This window comes from Tachypleus tridentatus, chromosome 13 (assembly GCF_004210375.1).
Source record: "Tachypleus tridentatus isolate NWPU-2018 chromosome 13, ASM421037v1, whole genome shotgun sequence".
Taxonomy (NCBI): Eukaryota; Metazoa; Arthropoda; class Merostomata; order Xiphosura; family Limulidae; genus Tachypleus; species Tachypleus tridentatus.
The window spans coordinates 150,795,705-150,820,737 of NC_134837.1; the positions used below are offsets into that span (position 1 = coordinate 150,795,705).

A 25,033-nucleotide genomic window follows, 5' to 3' on the forward strand; every position below is an offset into this window, starting at 1 on the left:
ATGTTATTGATTAAAATAACTGAGTAAAAGAACCTTGGATAGCAACAAAGAAATGATAAGCACAAAGTTCCACTATAGAAACCACTATGATAATGTAAACGATATGACGTCATATATTTATCTTAACATCTACGCTTGTTTCAGCATTTATTTTGACGTATATTCTTGTCGGTGTGTTGCACAAGTCCCGCCGGTTTTTGGATTCTATAAAAGATTTTTGAGAGTAAGAATCAATAATATATGTTTTATGAAAATAAAGGCGAGTTTTCTAACATTGTTAGAATCCTCTAAAGATAAAATTTACTGTGAGAAAAAATATATCATTAGACCATTTCATCAAATGAATTGAAACATATGCTGTTCCTAACCAGGAAACAAAACCTATGAAGGAAACTCGTCGGTGAACGCTTTTCAATTTGAACTGTGCGAATGAAACTACACTCAAATCAAGGTTGGAACTTAGAATAAACCTTCTTTGTAAAAATGTGTTAATTCTTGAAATCCAAAATTACAACACAACATTCCTGCTTTGATGACATGATGCATACATGTGACTATGCACTTAACTCAATTAACCAATTATGAGATTGAACATTAGAAGATACTGAATCGAAATCTTTCAGTGATGTCTTTAACTTATTGCGTAGCAGTCACGACAACATCACTTATGTTTGTATCGAATGTAATATGCATTTGGATTTTCTGTACACGTTTCTCAGAAACGGTAGCCAGAGATCAAATTAAAGGTTTTTATGAGTTTAACGCCATTGATACTAGATTACATAGAGGTGACATGGTATGGTAAAAGTCCGACTGAAAGAAATAACAAACCCTAAAGCTAATAAAAAATTAAAAAGTTTCTTATGCCATACTGCAAATCATCATTGAAATGGTTTAGAAAATACATAAAGAGAAACAGGTAGATAAAGCTGAAAGTCATTCACCATGATTCTGTCAGGACATACATTAGTAAGAAAATAACCAACTCGATAACTTCAAAAAGGAATACATGATTTGAAACTAGACCTAATAAGATGCATACTTCTGAAGAGACAACTTCCTTGGGATCATCGAGGGTCATTACTAGCAGATTCACTGAACTATCAAACTAGAGACAACTCCCCAATGGCGAGAGTAAAAGGGACAAGAAATGGTCGTATCTGCATAATATAACTTCGTGAAAGAAAACCACTAAAAATCTTCGTGAATGTACAGTTCTGTGTATTGGTTGTGTATGAGGCATATTTAGATTTTACAATCCAAGAAGGGAAAATGTTGTAAGGTTTATAATCTAATATTTTTATTTAGATTTTTTGAGGGTCCATGACTTACTGTTCACAAATTTAGTGAAGGCAAATAATCTAGAAATTTCCTAAGTATGTAGATATATTAGAGGTTGGTATATATATGTTATTAAACATAATAAATCAGTTACTTAATGGTAATTCAGAGAGTTTATAAGTACAGTGAGAGTTATTGCATTTATTAGTGATATTCAAATAACAGACTTTGCGTGCATTCTTTTATTGCAAAACCACACTGGGCTATCTACTATTTTTAGTGTATTTAACTGAAGGATTATAGTAAAATATGTTTAGTTAGATTTAAATCAATGTAGTCTACAAAAACGTCATTTAGTAACTATTTATTAGTCATTGTTAGGTGAACTGTCCTTGATACTAGTTTTAACAAATAATCTAAATTAACTACTAACTACAAAAACTTTACAATAATATAAAGTTGGTTTCATTTTAACTTACCGTGTTTTCATATTTAATTACTTCTTTACTTCTAGAATTCTATGAAACAATTTTGCCTGAAGAAATAGTCAAACAGATACCGAACAGATTATTGGAAAAGTTCTGGGAAGATTCTTGGTTACTATTTCTTAAACATGGTGTTTATTGTGAATTTAATGGTACCGTTTTCTGCTATTACACGAACTTTGAAATGTACCTACAATCAAAAAATTAGAGTTCTTTAAAAAGAATTAATATTTAACATCCTCAACAGTATAAATAGAAAAACTGAATATTAAAATTTATGTACTAATGGATTCTATTCTAATGGATAACTTTATTACATAAAAATTAGAACATACTTAACCAGAAAAGTCATAATATTATCTAAGGTTATATATGCTTTTTTTTCTCAACTACCCAGCTAGTACAGCAGTATGTCTACGGATTTACAACGTTCGCTTCAGGCGTTCGATTACCCTCGGTGTGCTCAGCAGATACCATGATGTGGCGTTGCTATAAGAAAACACACAAACCTATGTTTTTATATATCTTTCGCTACTTGTGATTGGATGTCTGTTTCAAAACTCCTCTGAAACGAGTTTAAGGCATAATCTATATTGTACTCAAGGTTCGTGTTGAGTGATTTTGTCTACAGTGTAGAAAAGCATGGCATACTACTTCGAGTTAATTTTATTGCAGCTACCAAAATATTGAATATTTAACCAGAGATAACGAAATATTTACTTTTGTAAATGAGTCAGAAAATGATCCCCCTAAAAAAAAAAACAGCCTTTAAAATTCTTACAAACTAACCAATTGAAACGTTAAAATCGATTAAATTCTTATGTACTGTTATGTATATAAAAGATTGAATGTTTTAAGCACATTCATAATTTCGAAATTAAAAACAAACACAATATAAAATAATATAAAACTTGTATAAAACTAAATGTCATGAAACACTGTCTGAACAAGGATCGATAATATTCGGAAGTATTTATTCGAGTATTATTTAGTTGTAAATGTAATTTACTAAATAAGGTTTTGATACCCGTGATTAACAGAGAACAGATAGTTCATTGTTTAACTTGGTGCTTAACAAAAAGAGAAGCCTTCTTTCTAAAATGATGAAAAATAGTTTTGGAGACATTCTCCATAATACCAGTATAGCAATATTCACTAGTAAACAGTCAAATAAAAACAATGCGTTTAAAGAAGGATCACACAGTATTGTTAAAATTTCCAAATAGCTATTTATAAATAGAATAAAATATTGTTATTGTTTGTGTGTTCGTAAATAAGCAGAAAACTACAAATTGGAGTACCTATTCTGTGCCTACAAGAGATGTTGAAACACGATTAGAAGCGTTGAAAGACCGCGGATTTTCCGCTGTGCAACTAGCAGGCTAAAATAATGTAAAGAGCTATGGAAAAACGATCTTAGTAATAAGAAGCAAACACAGTAAACAAGATAACAAGATATCCTAAAACAGTTTTACCGGAGTACTTTTTAAATGAAATAACTGTACTGCACGAATTTAGAATGTTATATTTCTTATATATTTATATCCTGTTAAAATCAATCAAGAGAGATAGAATTATAAAGTAAATTTATTACTGAGTGCACCAAGTATTCTACAAAGTATATTTCACTTATGTGAAATGTTTATTGTGTAATTTCTCTCGCAATATCTTCACGTTTATCTTCATAACGAAAATTTTAGTAACAGCTATCTTCTGTTGCAATGTTAGGAAGTAATTTTGAATCTGTAATAGAGTTTGAAAATATTCTCAACAAACATTTGGTGTATAACATATTTTAATAAAATGAGAATATCAAAATATTAGTATTAAAATATTAGAATATTAGTAGGGCTAATTTGTTTTATTAAAATAAATGCATAAACTTATCCCAGTACCTGTTAATGAAGGTAAACAAATGAGAAAAGTTAAATTCGAAACACAAGACATACTTGAGATATGAAATGTGGCTTTATATTTTATCTACTGTTATTAATATTTTCTTCATACTTGGGCTTTATATTAGTGATTACTCTTAGAATTAAAACACAGGCACTAATTGGCTACATCGCTGGGAGGGAAGAGTCTATGCAGTAGTAGAGCTATGAAGTAGAACCACAAGACCTGTTGTTTGACTGCCATGATGATTGACAGACGAAAGTTATCTACTGCCAAAGAGCGTCTTACAAATAGATGTCACATGATATTACTGCTAGGTAGATGGTGTTTCTATAAACACAATTTAATAGTATAGTGGGTTCGACATCAAAAGTTTCAACATGTCTCAGCATGTGATTATCTCTTCAACATTATTGTGTATATTTATTTGTACGCATTAAACATTTACAAGTGAAACCATTGTTTTAATGTGATCACAATTATAGTATGGTGTATTACATATGAAGGTTTTATCAAACCTAAAATCTTAATTTATCCATTATTGGAATAAGGAAAGTATCATATTCAATAATGTACATCATATAATGATACAATTTCCCACTAAAGTATGTATAAAAACTTCACTTATTTATTAGTTCTATAGCTTCATTACATCTTTGTAGTTCATTTGTTCTACAGTTTATTTCTATGATCAATATGTAATATTTGTTCTTCATTAAAAGGACAATCAAGTAAATTTCATATTTAGCTTTATTTGTTGAATTGTTTCGCAAAAGTTTAAATAAGCTTCGCAAATAACTATGTTTAATCATTACTACTGTAGAAAAAGAGAACTTCTTTCCTTTCTGAAGATATTTTAGCAATATCTGTTTAAATCTTCCTTTTTGCCGACATAAAGCTTATATGTACACTTGGAGCCCAATACACTAATTATCGAATATGTTTACACACCACTAGATAAGTAGTATTCTGCTATATGTTTGTCATTAAATAATTACTAAATATTTAATGACTAGTGTCATTAACACTTAAATACTCCGGACCCCTTCAACCCATTGCTGACAGGTCCCGGTTGATTTCATGTTAACTAAAGCTTGGTTCTTGTGCACGACCTAGTGACTCAATGGCCGAAGGCGAAAACAAGCAATATTTAATTTTTATAAAACTGACAGACAAAAAGAAAAATTCGAATATGTTAGAATTATTGTTTAAGATATTTTAATTTAGTTGTATGAGTAACATCGAAAATTTTAACATGCAATTCAAGTGGTATTAATGTCGTTACTGCAGGATTTTCTAGAGTTCTCTGGTAGCTGTTAAGTTATCTGACCTAGACTTCTGAGACAAGATATAATAAATTATATAAAACTCTAAAAATTAATTTTATTTGTGTGCTTTTATCAGTAAATCCTTCCTAAAATGACTTGATACACTATTTTGGCCCTATGTTGTTAATTTTGTCGAATTATTCGTGGGAAACACTTAACAAACACTTACCAAATTATTTATAAATTAGTAGTGGAGTTACCCATCTTTGCCTGAGTTATCGAAAAGCAACAACCTATTTCTCTATTTCCCCGTTTCATATCTTGATAGGTAAGAAAATATTTTATGAATTTGCGAAAAGAAAAACAAACCAAAAACAACAACCTTAGGTTTCATATTTGAAAATAAGCTAAGAAACTGTTTTAATTCATGGCTTCCTTATGAAATATGTTTTTATTCTTTCTTCCCTTGTAATGATAAATAGGCACTTATGGAAAATATTTCTATTATCTTATAGTTATACATGAATGTGTACCAGTTCTGACGAACAGGAAAAGTGTAGCTCTGTTACCTCTAACATTCTCATCTTACCTCCTCAAATATTGAAACTTCAAACCAAAACATATATGTAATATTATGTTAAATTTGCACTAACGTAATCTTAATACTGCACTTTATAATGTATCAAAAAAAAATCCATTTTCAGAAGAAACGTTTCTTATATTAATGACCTGGCTTGTCCAGGTGATTAGGGTGCTTGACGCGTAATCTGAAGGTCAAGGGTTTAAATTCCCGCTACATTAAACATGCACTTTCTTTCAGCTGTGAGGGCGTTGTAAGTGGACGGTCAATCCCACTATTCATTGGGAAATGAGTACACCAAAAGTTGGCGGTGGGTGATGATGACTAGCTTCCTTCCCTCCAGTCTAACACTCTTAAGTTGGGGATGGCTTGCGCAAGCAACCTTCGTGTAGCTTTGAGCGAAATTAAAAAAAAACAAACGAAGAAACTTATATTAATCTTTATGCATAATTCCTTTTTGCTAGTTTCAGTGGCTACAACTGATTAAAAAATATGTTTACTTTTGACTTTATAATTTTGAACTTTAGAGCCGTTACAATTACTTTTCATTATATGATATACCAGTTTCCAGCTGTAATGATTTTTGTTGTTGTTTGATATGTCAGTTTACAGATTTAATTTTTACTTTTGACTTAAATAAACGATACATCACTTTATAATAGTCTCCATTTTTATCAGTAAGATATAGAATTGAATTGCTCCTTACGACACACTCGGTAATATGTCTCATAATCTCCAAAACTAATTTGAAAACGTTTAGTAGTTAATATTCACATAATGTTTTTAGCTTTAGATGTTAAAGAACAAACCACACAGTATCAGTAGTTTGGTTACTTCTTTTGATTCATTCGGAAACAGAAATTAACGTCCAAGAATGTTATTAATCATGCTGTTTTGAATTAAATGTTGCATTTCCAATAACTTTTTAGATTATAATAATTGTTACTTTGTTTCATGTCTTTTGATTAAATGAAGTATTATAATGTAAAAGTCGGGTGTCGATATTTGCGATGGCGCAATATAGATAGTAGTGGCCGATAATGTAGTTTCATGCTTTACGCAAAAACAAACCTTACTAGAAGAACATTAGTATGACGTAAAATATATGGGAATTAATTATGTATTGTACTAGTGTTGTCAACAATTAAAATATATTTTACAACGATCACAATGGAATAAATTTATACAAGTATTAGACACGCACTTTATTAAGTGTCGAGTCGAAATAGTTAAATTTCCCTTTTTGGTATTAAAATCATCTGGTGTACTAATGATTATTTCTTTGAAAATATTTTGAAATTTCCTTTTAAAGATACATACACATTCATGCAATTTTTACCTCAGAAACCTAGTGATGTTGTTCCGAAGAGACAAGTCAGGATGACATTTAGTTCTAGCTAAACTGTATCGTATAAATCATAAACCATTGTTTAGACCTAGTCATTATCCACCGCTTGTACAGAGGTGGGTTTACGGATTTACAACGATAAAATCAGGGTTTCGATTCCCTTCGTAAAGAGTTGTGAAATAGTTTACGGTGGGTACTAATGACTAGCTGGCTTCCGTCTTTTGTTACACTGCTAAAGTATTTTTTATATATTTTTTATATTTTAACGATTATATAATCTAGACAGAAACCAACTCATTAAAGAAAATAGTAACTTCAAAACTTTACTACGAGTTGTTGAAATTCCTGGAACAAAGAATTGTTATGTCGTTATGTTTTGATCAGTTTATTACAACAAGTAATATTTTCCATGTGAATGCTCACAGAATGTTTTCAGTTATCTAACTGAAGTTTCCATACGTTTACCATGAGCTCTGAGTTAGGCTTTTTATCTGTATCAAATTAAAGAAATTTTCGAGTGGTTCACTGATAAGTCTGAAGGCTCATGCGCAAAAACCCAGTGTTTGGTACTTAAATAAAAGAAATAAATACACTGATGAAAATATGGATGTTAAAAGTAAACTGATGCTTTTAATTTAGTTTTAACGATAACGAAAAACATTAGATACTCATGTGTTTCAGATTTTGTTTTCTTTACTATTGACTATTTTCATTCCTCGATGGTTGGACAACAGAGAGTACATATAATACATATAAATACACCAGGATTAATTTGATGTGTGTTTTAGTAACTGCTGATTTTTCAACAAGGTATTCTGATTTCTTTTTTGTTTGTGCATGGAGTTTTTCTCCTGCTACGTAACATAGTTTAGTGTTATCTGATTTTAAGAAAACAAATAATAATGTCTTGTCTCCAGCATATTAACAAGCAATATGAAATAGTTTGATACATATGATTTTGTACGCTTTTTCATATAATAGAGTAACAGGTTAATATAAACTTTAAAAAATCAAATGTTTTTCAATCCGCTTTTGTCCGTGTGGTATACAATTTTCTTCACCTTCGGATTATTTCTATATCCGACTAAATACAAAGGTTCCAATGCAATATAAAAAAACAACAACAGAAAATAATTTATGTTGTAATTAGGGTTAACATTATATTATATAGACAAAATTTTCGAAATAATGGTATAAAAATATGAAACATGTAGTGAAACTATCTTGTTGCTGTAATGCAATTTTTCAAACGATTTTTGTAATTTTTAAGAATGGATAAAATAAGATTTCCACTATAACGATACTCATTTCCAATAAAACATAGGGTTAAAAGTAGAAGTATTCCAATCATTTGATATTTACTTTTATAGGTTTTGTAGCCGTTTTTTTAATAAATTTGTAATAATATTTACTCTTAGTTGATGAAGGTTGGGTGATTCTTTTACGTTATTTGCAATTGTTTTTAATTACTCACATAATTTCTCATAGAACTGTAGTTTTGTATGCATATTATAGTGAAATTAAATAATTATATATAAATGAAGATAAATAAACAAACAAATCATGAGGAAGGACTTCATTAAAAACAGTATAACCATAAAATTTTCAAGCCACAAAAGAAAATCATTAACATGAATATTTTTAAAAATAGGCTGCACATTTAAAAAAAAAAAGCTACAACGTGGGATTATAAAATGTATCCTAGATTTTGGTGGTGACTGCGGATGTAGGAACCACATTGCTGTGGGAATATGTATCATTAATGCTATTAATATTGGATAATTATTATTTTTCTGGTGATTTATTATACAATCGTTACCTTAATGGGTCACCTTGTTAAGACAGATTAGTTGCTATCATGAAACCAAAAATTTTTATTTAGTAAAACTAAAGTTTTAGTATATACATTACTGGTATTTATTCTGATAAAAATTTGATTATTTATCAACGTAAACAAATAATTTGTGTACATGTGGTTTTAGTAAGATTCTTAAAGTAGTGTTATTGACTATTTGACAGAATCTAGCAAAGTTTCAGTCAAGATAGTTATAAATTGATTATTTTGTTTAGATCAGGCGCTGACTCTAAAACTTCATACTTTTTGTAAATAGTAATACGTTTCTGCATTATTTCTGTAAATTATATTAGAGGCTGTCCTTTACTTGTTGATTACACTAAAGATTCTAACATCTGTTACTGTTTTAGCTCATTTTTTCTCAGTGCCTGATATTGTCTGCAAAGATTAATTTGTATTGTATTTACACGTGCATCTATCATATGGGCAACTATACAATTAACAGAAATTAGCAAATGATAACATTTCTCTTACAGGCATGGGAAAATTTGATGTAAAGGAGTTTTGTAGTACCGTAAAGAAAAATCTAGTACGATGCCGCTTGGTTGTTTCCTTTCAATTCAAAATAGGTGTAATACCAAAAGAAATACATTGTAAGACTTGCCAAAATATTGACCTTAGGTACTGTTTCAAAACGAAAACCCCTATTAGCTTGACCTAGAAAGTAAAGTAACACAAGCTTATCACACACATAAAAAACAACCAATTAACAGTTACACTGAGTTATTTTGCCATCTTTTCAAAAGTAGATCGCAAAATGAATATATATTACTCACTTCTAATTAGACATACATAATTTAAACAAGTTTAACAACATGCTATTGTTGAACAGCTAGTAAAACAACATTATTACGTTGTCAACCAGTATACCCTTTTGAAAATATTACTCTTTTATTCACTAATCCCAATACGACAGTAAGAAATCACTGATTAACAATCGTTTAAATTCATAGCATGGCTTACTATTATTAAATAAATGAAATGAATATTCGCTGTGTTTTTTTAATAGATATGATTATTAACTCGCCTCTTCTATCAGTTTCACAGAGGGGGCTTACAATCCTAATATCGGGATTTCTATTCTTACGTAGCACACAAAGAGCCTAATGTGACTTTACTCTAAAAGAGATTTTTCTCCAAAAATATACATATATATTGTTTTAAATCAGTTCATTAAATTGTGAATATATAAAAATTATCTGACATTTATAGTAAAATAATGCTTTTATTTGTATTTATTCCCCTAATATTTGTTGGGCTGGCCTAGCCAGGATGGTTAAAGCGTAAGGCGAGGGTCGCGAGTTCGAAACTTACTCGCACCAAATATCCTCGCCATTTAAGCTGTGCAGGCGTTATAATGTGATATTCAATCCGAATATTCAGTGGTAAAAGAGTAACACAAGCGTTGGCGGTGGGTGGTGATGACTATCTGCCTTCCCTTTAGTCTTACACTGCTAACTTAGGGAGAGCTAGCGCAGATTGCCCTAGTGTAGCTTTGTGCGAAATTCAAAACAATCAAACATAATTTTCATTTGTTTTTAATTCTATGCTATACTTTTACATACATTTTAGGTTGCTATTTTTTCGATCTCGATCCTGGTTGATGTTGAAATATTTTGTAATGTTCCTGTATTTTTCTTGTAACTTTTCCTTCTATGATACCATTATAAAATAAATATTTCTCTCGTGTAGCCTGGATTTCTTTCGTCTAATGGTAAATAGGCTTAAAAATAAAATTGTTGACTTGTATTATCAGCGAAAAATAATTATAATAATTTTATGTCAAATTTCTGAAGTAAACTTTCTGTTACTTTAACGCTTTCATGTAGAAAGACAACTTATTAAAAAATATGCCCAGTTAATAAATATAATTTTGATAACATTCTTTGTGAACTAGATCAAAGCCTATTCTCAACACAAAGTGAATTACAGTTCCAGGAAGCTGGTTAGAAATTTTAAAAATCGATTTGTTAAATTACAAAGATTTTGTTTGGGAATTTCGCACAAAGCTACTCGAGGGCTATCTGTGCTAGCCGTCCCTAATTTAGCAGTGTAAGACTCGAGGGAAGGCACCTAGTCATCACCACCCACCGCCAACTCTTGGGCTACTCTTTACCAACGAATAGGGGGATTGACCGTCACCTTATACACCCCCACGGCTGGGAGGGCGAGCATGTTTAGCGCGTCGCGGGCTCGAACCCGCGACCCTCGGATTACGAGTCGCACGCCTTACGCGTTAGGCCATGCCGGGCCAAATTACAAAGAGAAAAAAAACATACTAGTATTTTTATGTGATATTGTATTTTTCAGGACTGCGTACTTTTACCTTTTTTTTTGCTGTTGAAGGCCCGGCATGGTCAAGCGTGTTAAGGCGTGCGACTCGTAATCTGAGGGTCACGGGTTCGCATCCGCGTCGCCCCAAACATGCTCGCCTTCCCAGCCGTGGGGGCGTTATAATGTGACGGTCAATCCCACTATTCGTTGGTAAAAGAGTAGCCCAAGAGTTGGCGGTGGGTGGTGATGACTAGTTGCCTTCCCTCTAGTCTTACACTGCTAAATTAGGGACGGCTAGCACAGATAGCTCTCGAGTAGCTTTGTGCGAAATTCCAAAACAAACAAACAAACAAACAAAAATGTTACTGTTGAAATTCTGGTTGCATTCAGAGTTATTTTCCATATAAATGAGTTTTTAAAATGTCAAAGTATTTATGCTAAAAAATATTTGATTATTAGTTGATGCGTTAGAGGTATGAGAAAACAGAATTTGTTATCTATGTTTTTGACGAATATTTTCCATGAAATGAAAATAAACCAACTAATAATATACTGTAATGTTCAAAATAAACATGCTAAAACTACATCAAAATCAACTTATTCAAGTATAACAATACTTAGCAATAGATTCAACATTTAACAAAACACAAATAATAAGCACGAGCATAACCAGATCCAAGTTTAAAACTTACCTTGTAGCGAAGTTAATAACCTCAAGAAACAAGCCAGTCCCTACCCTATTTAAATGTGAACCATCTATTTATAAACGCTCTCTTTTTCTATTAAACTGATCCCACAAGTACAACCGGCCAATATGTTAATCCTTAAATACTAACCTAAGCCTAGTATTTATGCTTAGTGATCTACTTATAACTTCATCCCCATAGTTAATTCTGGACAGCATCTTTAACAAAATTACGTTAAAACATTTTACTTGAAAAACTGATTAATTAAAAAAAACAACTGAAAAACTTGTATCGATTATTTAGCTCCTCTGACCGACGTTTCTCCAAATCGTATCTTTGATAGGCCCCTTTATTATATCTTCTGTTTTGTCAGTTATATCCTCCCTGTGTAACACATTGTGATTCTTTTCTTCCAATTTACCCCACATATTATTCTATCCACATCACCTATCAAAGAAACACCTGTAACTTTCTTATGATCCTTTCCTCCAATAGTTCGTGATCAAGGGCTGAAACTTATAACTTAACAGAATAGGCTTAGCTATTATCGATTTGCTACAACTAAAATTCATAGTTATAGTAAACAATAAAATGAATTATTAAATAAACGACAAACACAACCTCAAAAAATGAAACGCTGTCTCGCAATAACTTTAAAGAAACTGTTTTAAACATTCTTTTCTGTATTTTACTTATCTTCTGAACACTCAAAACTTCCCATTCTATGTTTAGTTTTTAATATATTTCTTTCTGGAATAATTTTGAAAATACAATCAAGAGTTTATAGTTACTATTCCTTAGCGCTAAACTTCTAACTTATGGATCGTTTTTTCATCTAAAGGCTGAAAACTACAAATTGTGAACTTTAAGAACGTATACCACTCTTCTCAGGAACCTCATACGTTTTTTAAATTAAAAACACCAGTTTTTCATCACGTATTTCAACATCATTTTAATATTGCCCACCCTCTGATACCTTTATGTAGTCTATTGTTTTCTAAATATAAACAAACGACAAATAATATTTTTTCATGCTGCATGCGTATATGAATATTTTGGCATACACATTCTCAGAAAATTATAAGAAATTAAACTTTTGTCGGAAAGAAAGCTACAATAATATTACTCTAAACTCCATTCGGACAGCTGAATCAATTTCGTAATGCCAATACTTACCTTAAAATCTCTGTAATCTTTTCGTCAGATCAAGCCAAAAGCAGGCCATCCAAATACTCAAAGTATGTTGACGTAATCTGATTTATTGTTGATTTTATTTCTTTTGAATAGTCTCACAAAACGATTCAAGAGCTATTGGCATTTTTGAACGGACAATCTACAATGAGAGCAGTCAATAAACAGCATTTACTGCCAATTTTGGTTTACTGTTGTTTGAGTACATAATGAAATTTGTCCTTATTGTTATATCATACCCAGGACCCAAAAGTGTGGACCACAATGTTTTTATTTTTTTTTACGTTGGTAGAAGAAGGCAGACTAGAAAAGATCCACGAGAATCACTCGTCCCTCTTATGTTGTCCCAAATATTCAACACCTTGGTGGTGGATTCAGGATTACAGGTATCGTTTCATGATATATGCTTGAATTTTCGTTCCTTTAGATGAATATCTCAGCATAATTTATGATTAATTGTATCGAGCGATCGGGACGGCTTATTTTTGTAGAGAATGTAATATGCCTTTGAATTTTCTGTACACGAATCTGAGAAAGGGTAGCTAGAGATCAAATCAAAGGTTTCTTAACGCTATTAATACTGGATTTCAAAGAGATGAGATGATATGGTAAAATTTTTGCTCCAAGAAAAGACAAACTCCAAAGCTAAGAAAAAATTGGAAAGTTTCTTGTGTTGTACTGAAAATAATCATTTAAATAGTTTAGAAAATACAGAAGCACAGAAGGTAGATAAAGCCAAAGTTTATCCACGATGATTCTGTTAGGAAACATTTTAGTGAGAAAATAGCAAACTGGATAACTTCAAAAAAGAATATATCATTGCAAACTTTACCTGCTAAAGTGCCCGGAGTTCTGTAGAGACTACTTCCTGTGGATCATCAAGGGTCAGTACTTGCAGATTCACTGAGTTATGAAACTAGAGAGAACTCCCTAATGGCGAGAGCAAATGATGAAAAGGGACAAGAATTCGTCACATCTGCATTACATAACTTCACGAAACAACAGTACTAAAAACTTCATGAATGGACAGTTCTGTGTATTGTTTGTAAATTCGGCATATTTAGATTTTACAATCCAGGAATGGAAAATGTTGTAAGGTTATGAAGTTAATATTTTTATTTAGACGTGTGGTGGGTACATGACGTGCTATTTACAAATATAATGGAAGTCAATAATCTAAAAATTGTCTATGTATGTAGATGTATTAGAGGTTGGTATAAATATGTTGTTAGAAATAATAAATCAATTCCTTAATGATAATTCAGCGATTTTATCAGTACAATGGGAGTTTTTTTGCATTTATTAGTCATATTCAAATTACAGACTTAGCGTGAGTTTTCTTATGGCAAAACCACATCGGGCTATCTGGTTTTTTAGCGTATTTAACTGAAGGATTATGTACAAGTAAGTTTATAAGTAGGTTAGACTTAAGTCAATGTAGTCTATGTAAACGTTATTGAATGAGAATTTATTTTTCATTGTTACGTAAACTGGCATTGATATTAGTTTTAACAAACAATCTAAATTAACTACTAACTACGAAAAACGTTACAATAATAGAAAGTTGGATTCTTTTTAACTTAACGTATTTCTATATGTAAGTACTACTTTACTTCTACATTTCTATGAAACAATTTTGCCTGAAGAAATAATCAAACATACTAAATAGATTATTTGGGATATTCTGGGGAGATTTTTGGTTACTATTTCTGAAATATGGTGTTTATTAGGAATCTAATGGTACCGTTTTCTGCAATTTCACAAACTTTGAAATTTATTTATGATAAAAAATTCGAGTGCTTTAAAAAGAGTGTGTATTTAACATTCACAATAGTGTAAATAGAAATACTGAATATTAAACTTTATATTCTAATGGATAACTTTATTACATAAAAATTATTATACACTTAACCATAAAATTGATAATAGTATTTTAGTTTGTGCATGTTATTTTATATATTTTTCGCTACATGTATTTGGACGACTGTTTTAAAACTTTTCTAAAAGGAGTTTAAGGCATAATCTATACTGTACTTGGCGTTTATATTGACTGCATTTGACTGCAGTGTAGGAAAGCATGGCATACTGCATTGAGTAAACTTTATTGGAATTAACAAAATATTGAAGACTAAACCACATATCATAAAATATTTGTTTTGGTGTTTAAGTCAGAAAATGAATCCCCCTAAAAAACAAAAAATCTTTAAAACTCTTATTACAAACTCACCTACTAAAAATTTAAAATCGGGTAAATCATTATGCACTTTTATGTATGTAAAGAGTTTGATGTTTTTAAGCACTTTCATAACTTCGAAATTAAAAACGAATACATAACACACCTGCAACAGGAAACGTGCATAAAACAATATGTTATGACATATTGACTAAGGACGCAAATATTTAGATGCGTTTATTCTCGTAATATTTAGTTGTAAGTATAATTTTCAAAGTAAAGTTTCGATACCCGTGATTAACAAAGAACAGATAGTCCATTGTTTAACTTTGTGCTTAACAAAAAGACAAGTCTCTCTTTCTAAAATGAACATAAATAACTTCAGGAACATTCTCCATAATACTAGTAATGCAATGTTCAGTAATAAATAATCAGATGAAAACAATGTGTTTAAAGAAGGGTCACACAGTGTACTGAGATATAAATTTACCAAATTTTCCAAATAACTATTTGTAAATAGAATAAAATACTCTTTTTGTTTGTGTGTTTGTAAATAAGAAGAACTCTACAATATGGAGTATCTATGCTGTGCCAACTGGAGACAATGAAACAAGATTACTAACGTTGAAAGTCCGCTGATATACCGCTGTGCAACTAGCAGGTTAAAATAATGTAAAGAGCTATGGAAAAACGATCTTAGTAATAAGAAGCAAACAAAGTAAACAAGAAAACAAGATATCCTAAAACAGTTTCACTGGAGTACTTTTTAAATGAAATAACTGTACTGCACGAATTTAGAATGTTATATTTCTTATATGTTTATATCTTGTTAAAATTATGTCAAAAGATACAAAATTATAAAGTAAATTTATTACTGAGTGCACCAAGTATTCTACAAAGTACATTTCATATGTGAAATGTTTATTGTGTAATTTTTCTAGCAATATCTTCATGTTTATCATCATCTCAAAAATTTTATTAACAGCTATCTTCTGTTAGAAAATAATTTTTAATTTACATAATAGTGTTTTAAAATATTTCCAAGAAACGTTTGGTGTACGGTATATTTTAATTAAATAAAATTATCAAAATATATTAGTAAGGGTAATTTATTTTACTAAAAGGGTAATTTTTTTAAAAATAAAAACACAAAATTTTCCGACTCCTGTTAATTAAGGGAAAGAAAAGAAAAAAGTATATTTGAAACATAATACATACTTCAGATATGAAATGTGGCTTTATATTTTATCTACTATTATTAATATGTGTTTCATGTTTCGGTTCTACATTGGTAAATACTTTTATAATTCAGACACAGGCACTACTTGGCTACATCACTGAGAGGGAAGAGCCTCTGACATAGTAGAGCTATTAAGTGGAACCACAAGACCTGTTGCTTGACAGCCATGATGATTGACAGAGGGAAGTTATCTACTGCCAAAGAGCGTCTTACAAATAGATGTCACAAGATATTACTTCTAGGTAGATGGTGTTTCTATAAACAGAATTTAATAGTATAGTGGGCTCGACATTAAAAGTTTCAACATGTCTCAGCATGTGATTATCTCATCAACATTGTAGTGTATGTTTAATTGTATGGCCTAAAACGTTACAAGTAAAACTGTTATTTAATGTGATCACTTTTATAGTATGGTGCATTACATATATAAGTTTTACACACCTAATATTAATTTGAACTGTTCTGCAAAATATTAAATAGCTACGCTAATAACTATGTTTAATCATAACAACTTTTTATTTTTCTGTGGGTATTTTAAATATCTTTCCAAAGCTTCTTTCTTGCCGATTTAAATTTTACATGTACACTAAAAGCTCAATAAACTAATCATCAAAAATAATTATACATCACTAGATAAGGGCTATTCTGGTATATGTTTGTCATTAAATGGTTACTTAATACTTAATACTGTGGACCCTTTCAACCTGTTTCTGACACATCCCAATTGATGTCATGTTAATTAAGCTTAGATCTTGTGCACGACTATGTGACCTACCGACAAACATAAAAAATTTTATGTGTTAAAATATTAATTCTATGTACACTATAATACTTAAAATAACAGTTTAAAGAATCAAATACATTTCTCTCAAAAAAGTTGACAATAATTCTTTTAAAAGAACCTTTAGTTATAAGTCAAGATATTATTTCATGTTTTATCTATTGATTCTGTTCAGTGTTTAGCATTAGTAAACATACCTTACAATAACAATGCAATGTTACAGACTTGATAAAGATACCAAAATATTCATTAACAAACTTTTAAGATTTACTACTACACTATAAAAATTTCAGCATATGAGATACTGGAATATTTTTCATACAGCTTTTCTATACCATGTTCATATTACTACTGAAACATATATTAATAAAATTTCAAAATATCGTAATATAGTACTCACGCAAAACTAAGGTATATATCTTTCTACGATGTCATTAGTTAAATAGATAAATAAATCTCTGTGAGATGAACATTACTTTGCACAAATTGTATTGAGCTAATATGATCATAAAAAATTTATTTACAAATTCTACACTCGGCATACTATATATTAGATCCTTTGTCTCTCACCCCTCATCACATAAAACTGATGGGTTTCAAAGTTTAATATGCTATTATCAATATATGCAACACGTTTATCAAGTATCACACATACTGAAACACCTAACAAATTTTCAACTTAGGAAATGAACTTCATCAAAGATATTGTATTTACTATAATTAGGGACAAAGGTATGTGTAAGTTTGTTGTTCTTTAAATTTCACGTTTCGCTACACGAGGGCTATCTGCGCTAATATTCCCTTATTTAGCAGTGAATGACTAATGGGAAGGCAACCATCATCACTAACTCATGGGCTGCTATTTTACCAACGAATATTGAGATTGACCGTTACATTATAACACCACCACGGCTGAAAGAAGAGTTGTTTGGTGTGAGAGGAATTCGAACCCGCCTAACTAACATTGCGAGTCAAGCGCCCTAACCACTCGGTCATGCCGGGTCTTACTTTTTTAAATATTTTAATTTACCTATATGAGTTAAATCTGTTAAAGTAGAAAAGTTTGACATGCATTCAAATACTAGTAAAATAGTATTTTCTGTTCGCTCCTCTACGTAAAATATTTTTTCAACCCAAACGAGCCGTTTTTACATATATAAATTCTGTATTGTAGGGTATCTTAAAGTTCTCTGGTAGCTGTAAAGTTATCAGATTTATACCACTGAGACAAGGTGTAATAAAATACATGAAACTTTAAAAATGAATTTTATTTGTGTGCTTTTGTCAGTTAATCCTTCCTAAAATGACTTGATACACTATTTTGGCCTGTTAATTTTGTCGAATGATTCGTGGGAAACACTTAATAAACACTTATCAAATTATTTATAAATTACTAGTGGCGTTACCCATCTTTGCCTGAGTTTTCAAAAAGCAACAACCTATTTCTCTGCTTTTCTGTTTTAAGACTTGTTAGATAAAAAAATATTTTATGAATTTGCAAAAAGAAAAACCACCCAAAAGATGACAACCTTATTTGAAAATAAACTATGAGCGTGTCTTGATTCAGGTCTTCCTTATGAATGATGTCTTTATTATTCCTTCACTGGCAATGATAAATAGGTTCTTATGAAAAATATTTACAGTAGAACCCCTCTAAAGCGGCCACTGATAGACAATGAATAAAATATCAAATTGGAAATAATATGAAACTTAAAAATGTTAAATTAAGCTCAAGACTTGATGATGCGATTGATATTATATAAAATGAATGAGCAAATTATATTAAAACGATTTCAAGTAAAAAATTCACCAAGGGACGTGGTACATACAGCAGATTCAAAATCACGGTGGAATGACACTGTATCAGAACTACATTGTGACATTGTTTTGGCATTACGTTGGTTGTACGATGGTAGATAGAATTCTATTTTTTTTTCAAACGGTGTATAAAAGTACTTTTTGAGGGAAAATACCAATAAGATCACAACATATAGATGTGTTAAGAGGGCGACTAAGTATTTTCAAGAGGAGTATATCTATTATGTTTGATGAATCAACCTGTAGCACTTGGAGCGCCAAGAGATCCGCAGAAAATCGTAACCCTACTGTGTCGGGCAACCAGTGTAAATCTACGGACATGAATAGGCCAAAGGCACTAGGAATCGTAATCAATAAGGATGTCTTGAAAGAGTGACATTATGATTTAATAGTCAATCCCACTATTCGTTCGTAAAGAGTAGCCGAATAGTTGACGGTAGTGCTAATGACTGGTTGGCTTCCGTGTAGTGTTACACTGCTAGATTAGGGACCGCAAGCGCAAATAGCCTTTGTGTAGCTTTGCGAAAAATTTAAAAATAAACAAAAAATAATTTTTTATTATTTTGAAATAAGTTATCCATATTTGAAATTTTTATCTTATGTAGAGGTGTAGAGAAAATTATCAGTTGTTTTAAGCTTCGTATTTATTTTCGCTTACTTAATTCAGAACGTGATTTTATGATTTACGATAGTTCTGGCTACTGTTCATTGGTACGATTGAAATATATATTTCTCCATTTAAAAATGAGAGAGAAAAAGGTTTAGTAAAATCAGTCTGTTACGTATAAATTAGCTGAAATAGCTTTTCCACCCAAACAAGTTGTTATTTCCACTTTTAATGTATTAGATAATATTTTTATTAACTGTATTTTCTTGTGCCGCACCTACTACGTTACATACGTGCATGCAACTAACACCTTTTCACGCTCTTTAATTACAAAAAAAAAGACATTTTACAAATTTCTGTAAAAGTTATAACGTCCCCAATGGCACAGTGGCGTGTGTTTGAGTGCACAACGCTAAAAACTGGGTATCTGTACTTGTGGTGGGCAAAGCACAGATAGGCTTTTGCATAGTTTTGTTCTCAGTCTCCCAGATGGGGGTTACAGTGCTAATATTCGGTTTTCGATTGTTACGTTGCACAGAGGTAGTGTAATATGATTTTAAAATAGATTTATCTTAAAAAAATATACATATATATTGTTTTAAATTAGTTCATTTAATTCTGAAGACATAAAAATTATATAAAATGTTATAGTAAAACTATGCTTTTATGCCTATTTATTCCCTTAGTATTCGTTTTAATTTTAAACGAAGGTGTATACTTTGCTTTTAAATCTCTGCTATACTTTCACTTAAATTTTAGGTTGCTATTTGTTCGATTTCGATCCTGGTTGATTTTGAAATATTTCAAAATATCTCATCATAATTTATGATTAACTGTATCCAGCTATGCAGACAGCTACTTTTGAGACGACAATCCCTAATATTTGAAGAAACTTCTGACATCTCCTTAGTCATCAATTTCTGTGATATCAATTCTTTTGGATTTTGTGCATAACATGGTTGTTATTCCGGGAAAAGATGACTGAATCCGTTGTTGGATTAACAACTTCGCTAGCCAGTACATATTAAGAAATAACTAGAAGTTGATAGTAGTTTTAATGAAAGCTAAAACTATGAATGCATGTTATTTGCTGAAACATGTAAACCATTATACTAAGTTACGCACCTGCATGTATGTGTACCAGAATAAGAAATTGCGAGCGCATTTACCAATTTACCAGTTTAGCGCGCGTGTACAAAAATAAGCAACTACGCACGCATCTACTAATTGACGTACCTTCGTGAATATGTGCGAAAACAAGTTGTTTGTCTTGAATTTCGCGAAAAGATACTTATGTAATTGGCAAAATTAAATAATTTTCGAAGAACCTCTAGAAGGTTCCAATTTGTGATTAATTTATTGATTTTCTCGTTTTGTTTCAAGCGTATAGAGATACAAATATTTTTAATGAGTTTGGTTATGAGAACGTTTCAAGTAGCGATCAATCACGATCGACCAGTCCGAATGATTCCAAACTTATACTTACAAAGATATGTGTGTCTTGTATATGGGGTTGGGCTCGTGATTTTGCATTTGTTAGAATGCCAACGAAAAATTGAATGTGAAATTATATACTCTTCAAAACAAAAAACGCAAAAGGGATATTTTTGTTATTTTAAAGAGAAATATATGTAATAACGTTACAAGCTCAGAGTATGTGTTGTTACAAGTGTTAAGGCACTGATTGTCAAACCAAAATTACAATTAAAGTTGTGCACTTTGAAAACGGAGGAAAACATCGGATTTTTCGCCAAAACGCATGCGTGTCCAATAAATTTGTTTGAGAGATCTGCAGGTACTGCAAGTGCAACATGTGCAAAATCCCTATAAAAGTGACGGGTTCTCGGTTTCCATAGCTCAGTGTTAAGCCACCGATACGCAATACAGTTACGCCAAGACTGACTGAAGCACAACGCAACAACGCCATTGGTCGCTTGGAAGCAGGCGAATCTCGATCAGATGTTGCCAGAGCTGTGAATGTCCACCATCACAAGGCTATGGAATCGTCACCAACAACATGGATCAACTCGTGACCGTCCACGATCTGGCAGACCTCGTGTGACCACACCCGCACAAGATCGCAACATCCGGTTACGTCGCCTTCGGGATAGGACCACCACTGCGACGTCTACTGCCTAAACCATATCAGGGCTGCGTAGGATTTCCGATCAGACCATACGCAACCGTCTACGAGATTCTTAGGCCCCATGTGCAACCCATCATGGTGAACGTCAACGACGTTTTTCAACACGACAACGCCCGTCCTCACACAGACCGACTCACCGCTGTCTTCTTGAGAAACCACAACATCAACGTTCTTCCCTGGCCCTCCAGGTCACCAGATTTAAACCCCATCGAACATCTTTGGGACGAGTTGGACCGACGTCTGCGACGGCGACAACCTCAACCGCAGACTCTACCTCATCTTGCAGCAGCTTTGCAGGCTGAGTGGACAGCCATTCCACAGGATGTGATTCGTCATCTCATCGCTTCCATGGGCAGGAGATGCCAAGTAGTTATTGATGCTCACGGGGGGCATACTCGTTATTGACGTTGAGTGACGTTAAATATCACCTAATGAGCGTGGACTTTGCCTTTGCAGACTTTGGATGTTCAGCAGTGAATGTGCAAAGTTTCACACAGGTCATACACAATTGAGGTTCGATTCCCCTCGGTGGGCTGAGCAGATAGCTTGCTGTGGCTTTGCTATAAGAAAAACACACATACAGAATTACCCGGAATAAACTTGTTAACAATTTGTCTCATATTTTGCCTTTTGCGTTTCTTTTTTTCAAGAGTATATTATAAGGAGATTTGTAATGTTAAATGATTTTGTCGTGCAGGGTATTAATAAGGTGAATTATAGGATGGATAAAATAGCATTTCCTCTCCACAATCTTTCAGAAACTACTAAGAAGACACATATTTTCTCATTGGCTATTTTTGTTCAACTAATACTACAGGCCTACAATCGTTTTGGTATCTTGAAACTTTTGCATTTTTAACAGTAATTCCTGCTCGTTGTATCTGAAAATGATATAAATTTCACAAAACATCGAATATACTTTTGAAATCAGGTCACATTCTGTTATCCTTAAACTGCTGACAACCACTGGTTAAATATTTTCCTACACAAATCGTGACGTGAAAGTTTTATATCGTTCTCGAACCCACGACAAATACCACCACTAGTATTTAAAAAGTTAACAGACCGCATGATGTGTCATTTCTGGTTAGTATTTCTTTGCGCATGTAGTTTATTTATTTATGTTTTCTTTTCAATAGCATTTATTCGCCAATATTAAACAAGAGGTTCAAAAAATAGCCTAAACATATTCTTTTCTATGTTGTGATGGGAAATTTGTCACTTGAAAAAGGCTTCCCTGATTGATGTTTCAAGTCGAATTAGGTGGTCCACCGTGTAGCATTGTCGTCGCAGCCCACACTGGGTGACGAGATGAGGTTGTTTGAATCAAAGAAGCAAACGATACAAAAAATAACGTCTAAGAGTTTACAGAAGCAGCTAGTCAAAAGAATTAAACTGTAGTTTGAAGGAATCTTGGGAACCTTCGCAGGTTTAGGAGAATTAAGGACAATAGCAATGCTCCATGCATTAGGAAAATCATTGTTCTGTAAGATCCCGTTAAATTAACCAGAAAAATAGCAAGTAGGGCAGTAGAGAGAGGACGCTGCATCTTGTAGTGAGTATCGTTAGGTCCGACTGATGTGCTGCGAATCCATTAAGAGCAAGCTTGAGTTCCACCAGCATAAAGGAGCGATTATAATCATAGAGACAATCAGCCCAAAAATGAAAGAGGCAATCGCTCTGCTAAGAAGTTGAGGATGAAGCAGTAATGCTAGATGCACGAGAAAAGTTTCGTCGAGAGAATCTGATATGCTTTCAGAATCTTAAACTTACTGGTCACTAATTGAAATAGGGTAGAAGTATACTGCCCACTGACCTTTCGAATCTTGTCTCACTTGACATTAGAACTGGTAGTAAAAAGAGATTGTATGGTAGATATGTATTTAATCCACGTTTCTTTCCAGCTTAAACACTCGACTTACCAAGCATTTGCACAGGTTTGCTGAAAAGCAATGCTGTTTAAAAGCATGGGATACCTCTTAAAAGTAACCCAGGCATATTTTTAAACGTTCTGTGCTATGCCACACTGATGAGAAAACTGTGGAAAACGTGTCAGAGTTTTAGGAAGACAATACAGTAATTCACTACTGCTACACAGTCATCAATCGATAGCTTACAGACAACGGCAGGATCAAGATCCGACAGAGCAATTAAATAGGACCAGTTGGCTTGGTCCAAGTTTAATAGATGCACGCAGGTCGGGTGGTATCGACCACAGCCAGTCTCTTTCAAAATGAGAGGAAAATGATCATTGCTGCATGGATTTTTTTCAACTCCTCAAGAGAAGTAAGAGAAATGTGAAGGAGAAAAGAGAGAGATAATTAACAGTAAAAGACTGACAGGGTGCATGAAAATAACTTTAAAAAATGGTATTGAAGATAGAAGGTTTATGATGTCATCGACTGTTCCATTTTATCAAAATGGCCATTTTTACTTATGTGAAGGAGAATTGAGTGAAATGCCCTTCTTTTCTCGAGTGTGTTATTTCTCTTTATTAGAAGGTATATTGACCTTTATCGATCCTGCCCTGGGTCGATTGGGGAAATTTCTATCGATACATGAAGGTTTCAGTGATTGAGGGGATGAACGATGAGGAAACACCTGAACCCAAAGTCAAAGGAAGTAGACTTAAGCAGTTATAATAACTCAAGGAGTTATTTTTTATAGTCCTCAAGCTTTGCACGAGAGGACGCACTACAATGCCAAACAAGAAACTGCAGCAATGTTAGGGTTTCGTGAGCACTGTACCCAAACATCAGCATCAGACACAATGTCCACGATACCCGTTAAGAACATCCAATAATGGTACTTGGATGATCCTAGCACAAGTGGAACAGCCGACAGACCCTGTGAGGGCCATCCAAAGACTTCAAGACTTCCCATTTCCAAAAATTTAAGGCAAAAGTGGTGTGTTGGGGTTGGAACCTTCAACCAGCAGGATCCTCTCCTCTTCTTTACGAGTCTCCACGCACGGCAAACACATGGCTGGATGTTTAGATCTCAGAGGAGGTAAATTGAAAGTACAGAACATTCTCTGGTAGGTCTATTTACCATCTACAGGAATTAACCTCAAGGGGTAGTAGGTGTTACAACTATTGACTTTATAAGTGCTAGCCACGAGTAAACAAAGGTTAATTAGCTATTTTAAGTTTTAAAATTAAATTTTAAAATTTTAAACTTAGGCACAGCACAGATAGCCCATTGTGCAGTTTAGCAATAAGTAATCCCACATATCGTAGTGTTTTTATTCTGTATGACACTGGTTTATAGTAATTTCATTGACGCATGTTGAACTAATACAATGTCATTATTCTGTTTGAACCAGAATTAGATCCTTTTTGAATGCCATTTGATTTCGTTCTCTTTGTTCTTTGTGTCGAACTTGTTAATTACTATATTTTTAT

At 32.3% G+C, this 25,033-nt stretch overlaps 2 protein-coding genes across 5 annotated transcripts in view; both read left to right on the forward strand.

The window, feature by feature from the left end:
• LOC143236999 (juvenile hormone acid O-methyltransferase-like) overlaps positions 1 to 16,568 on the forward strand; it is a 34,153-nt gene extending 17,585 nt beyond the window's left edge. For 2 of the 4 annotated variants that reach the window (XM_076475789.1, XM_076475786.1), the window contains one exon: positions 1,796 to 8,243. In XM_076475789.1, coding sequence (XP_076331904.1) covers positions 1,796 to 1,974 — 179 coding nt within the window. In that variant the 3' untranslated portion in view covers positions 1,975 to 8,243. Of the gene's footprint in view, positions 1 to 1,795; positions 8,244 to 16,349 lie in introns of those variants that run through there. The other 2 variants (XM_076475787.1, XM_076475788.1) reach the window with 2 other exon arrangements.
• Positions 13,114 to 25,033, forward strand: part of LOC143236998 (juvenile hormone acid O-methyltransferase-like) — an 81,193-nt gene continuing 69,273 nt past the window's right edge. Inside the window, exon 1 of the mRNA XM_076475779.1 lies at positions 13,114 to 13,250. Coding sequence (XP_076331894.1) covers positions 13,129 to 13,250 — 122 coding nt within the window. The 5' untranslated portion in view covers positions 13,114 to 13,128. The remainder of the gene's footprint in view (positions 13,251 to 25,033) is intronic.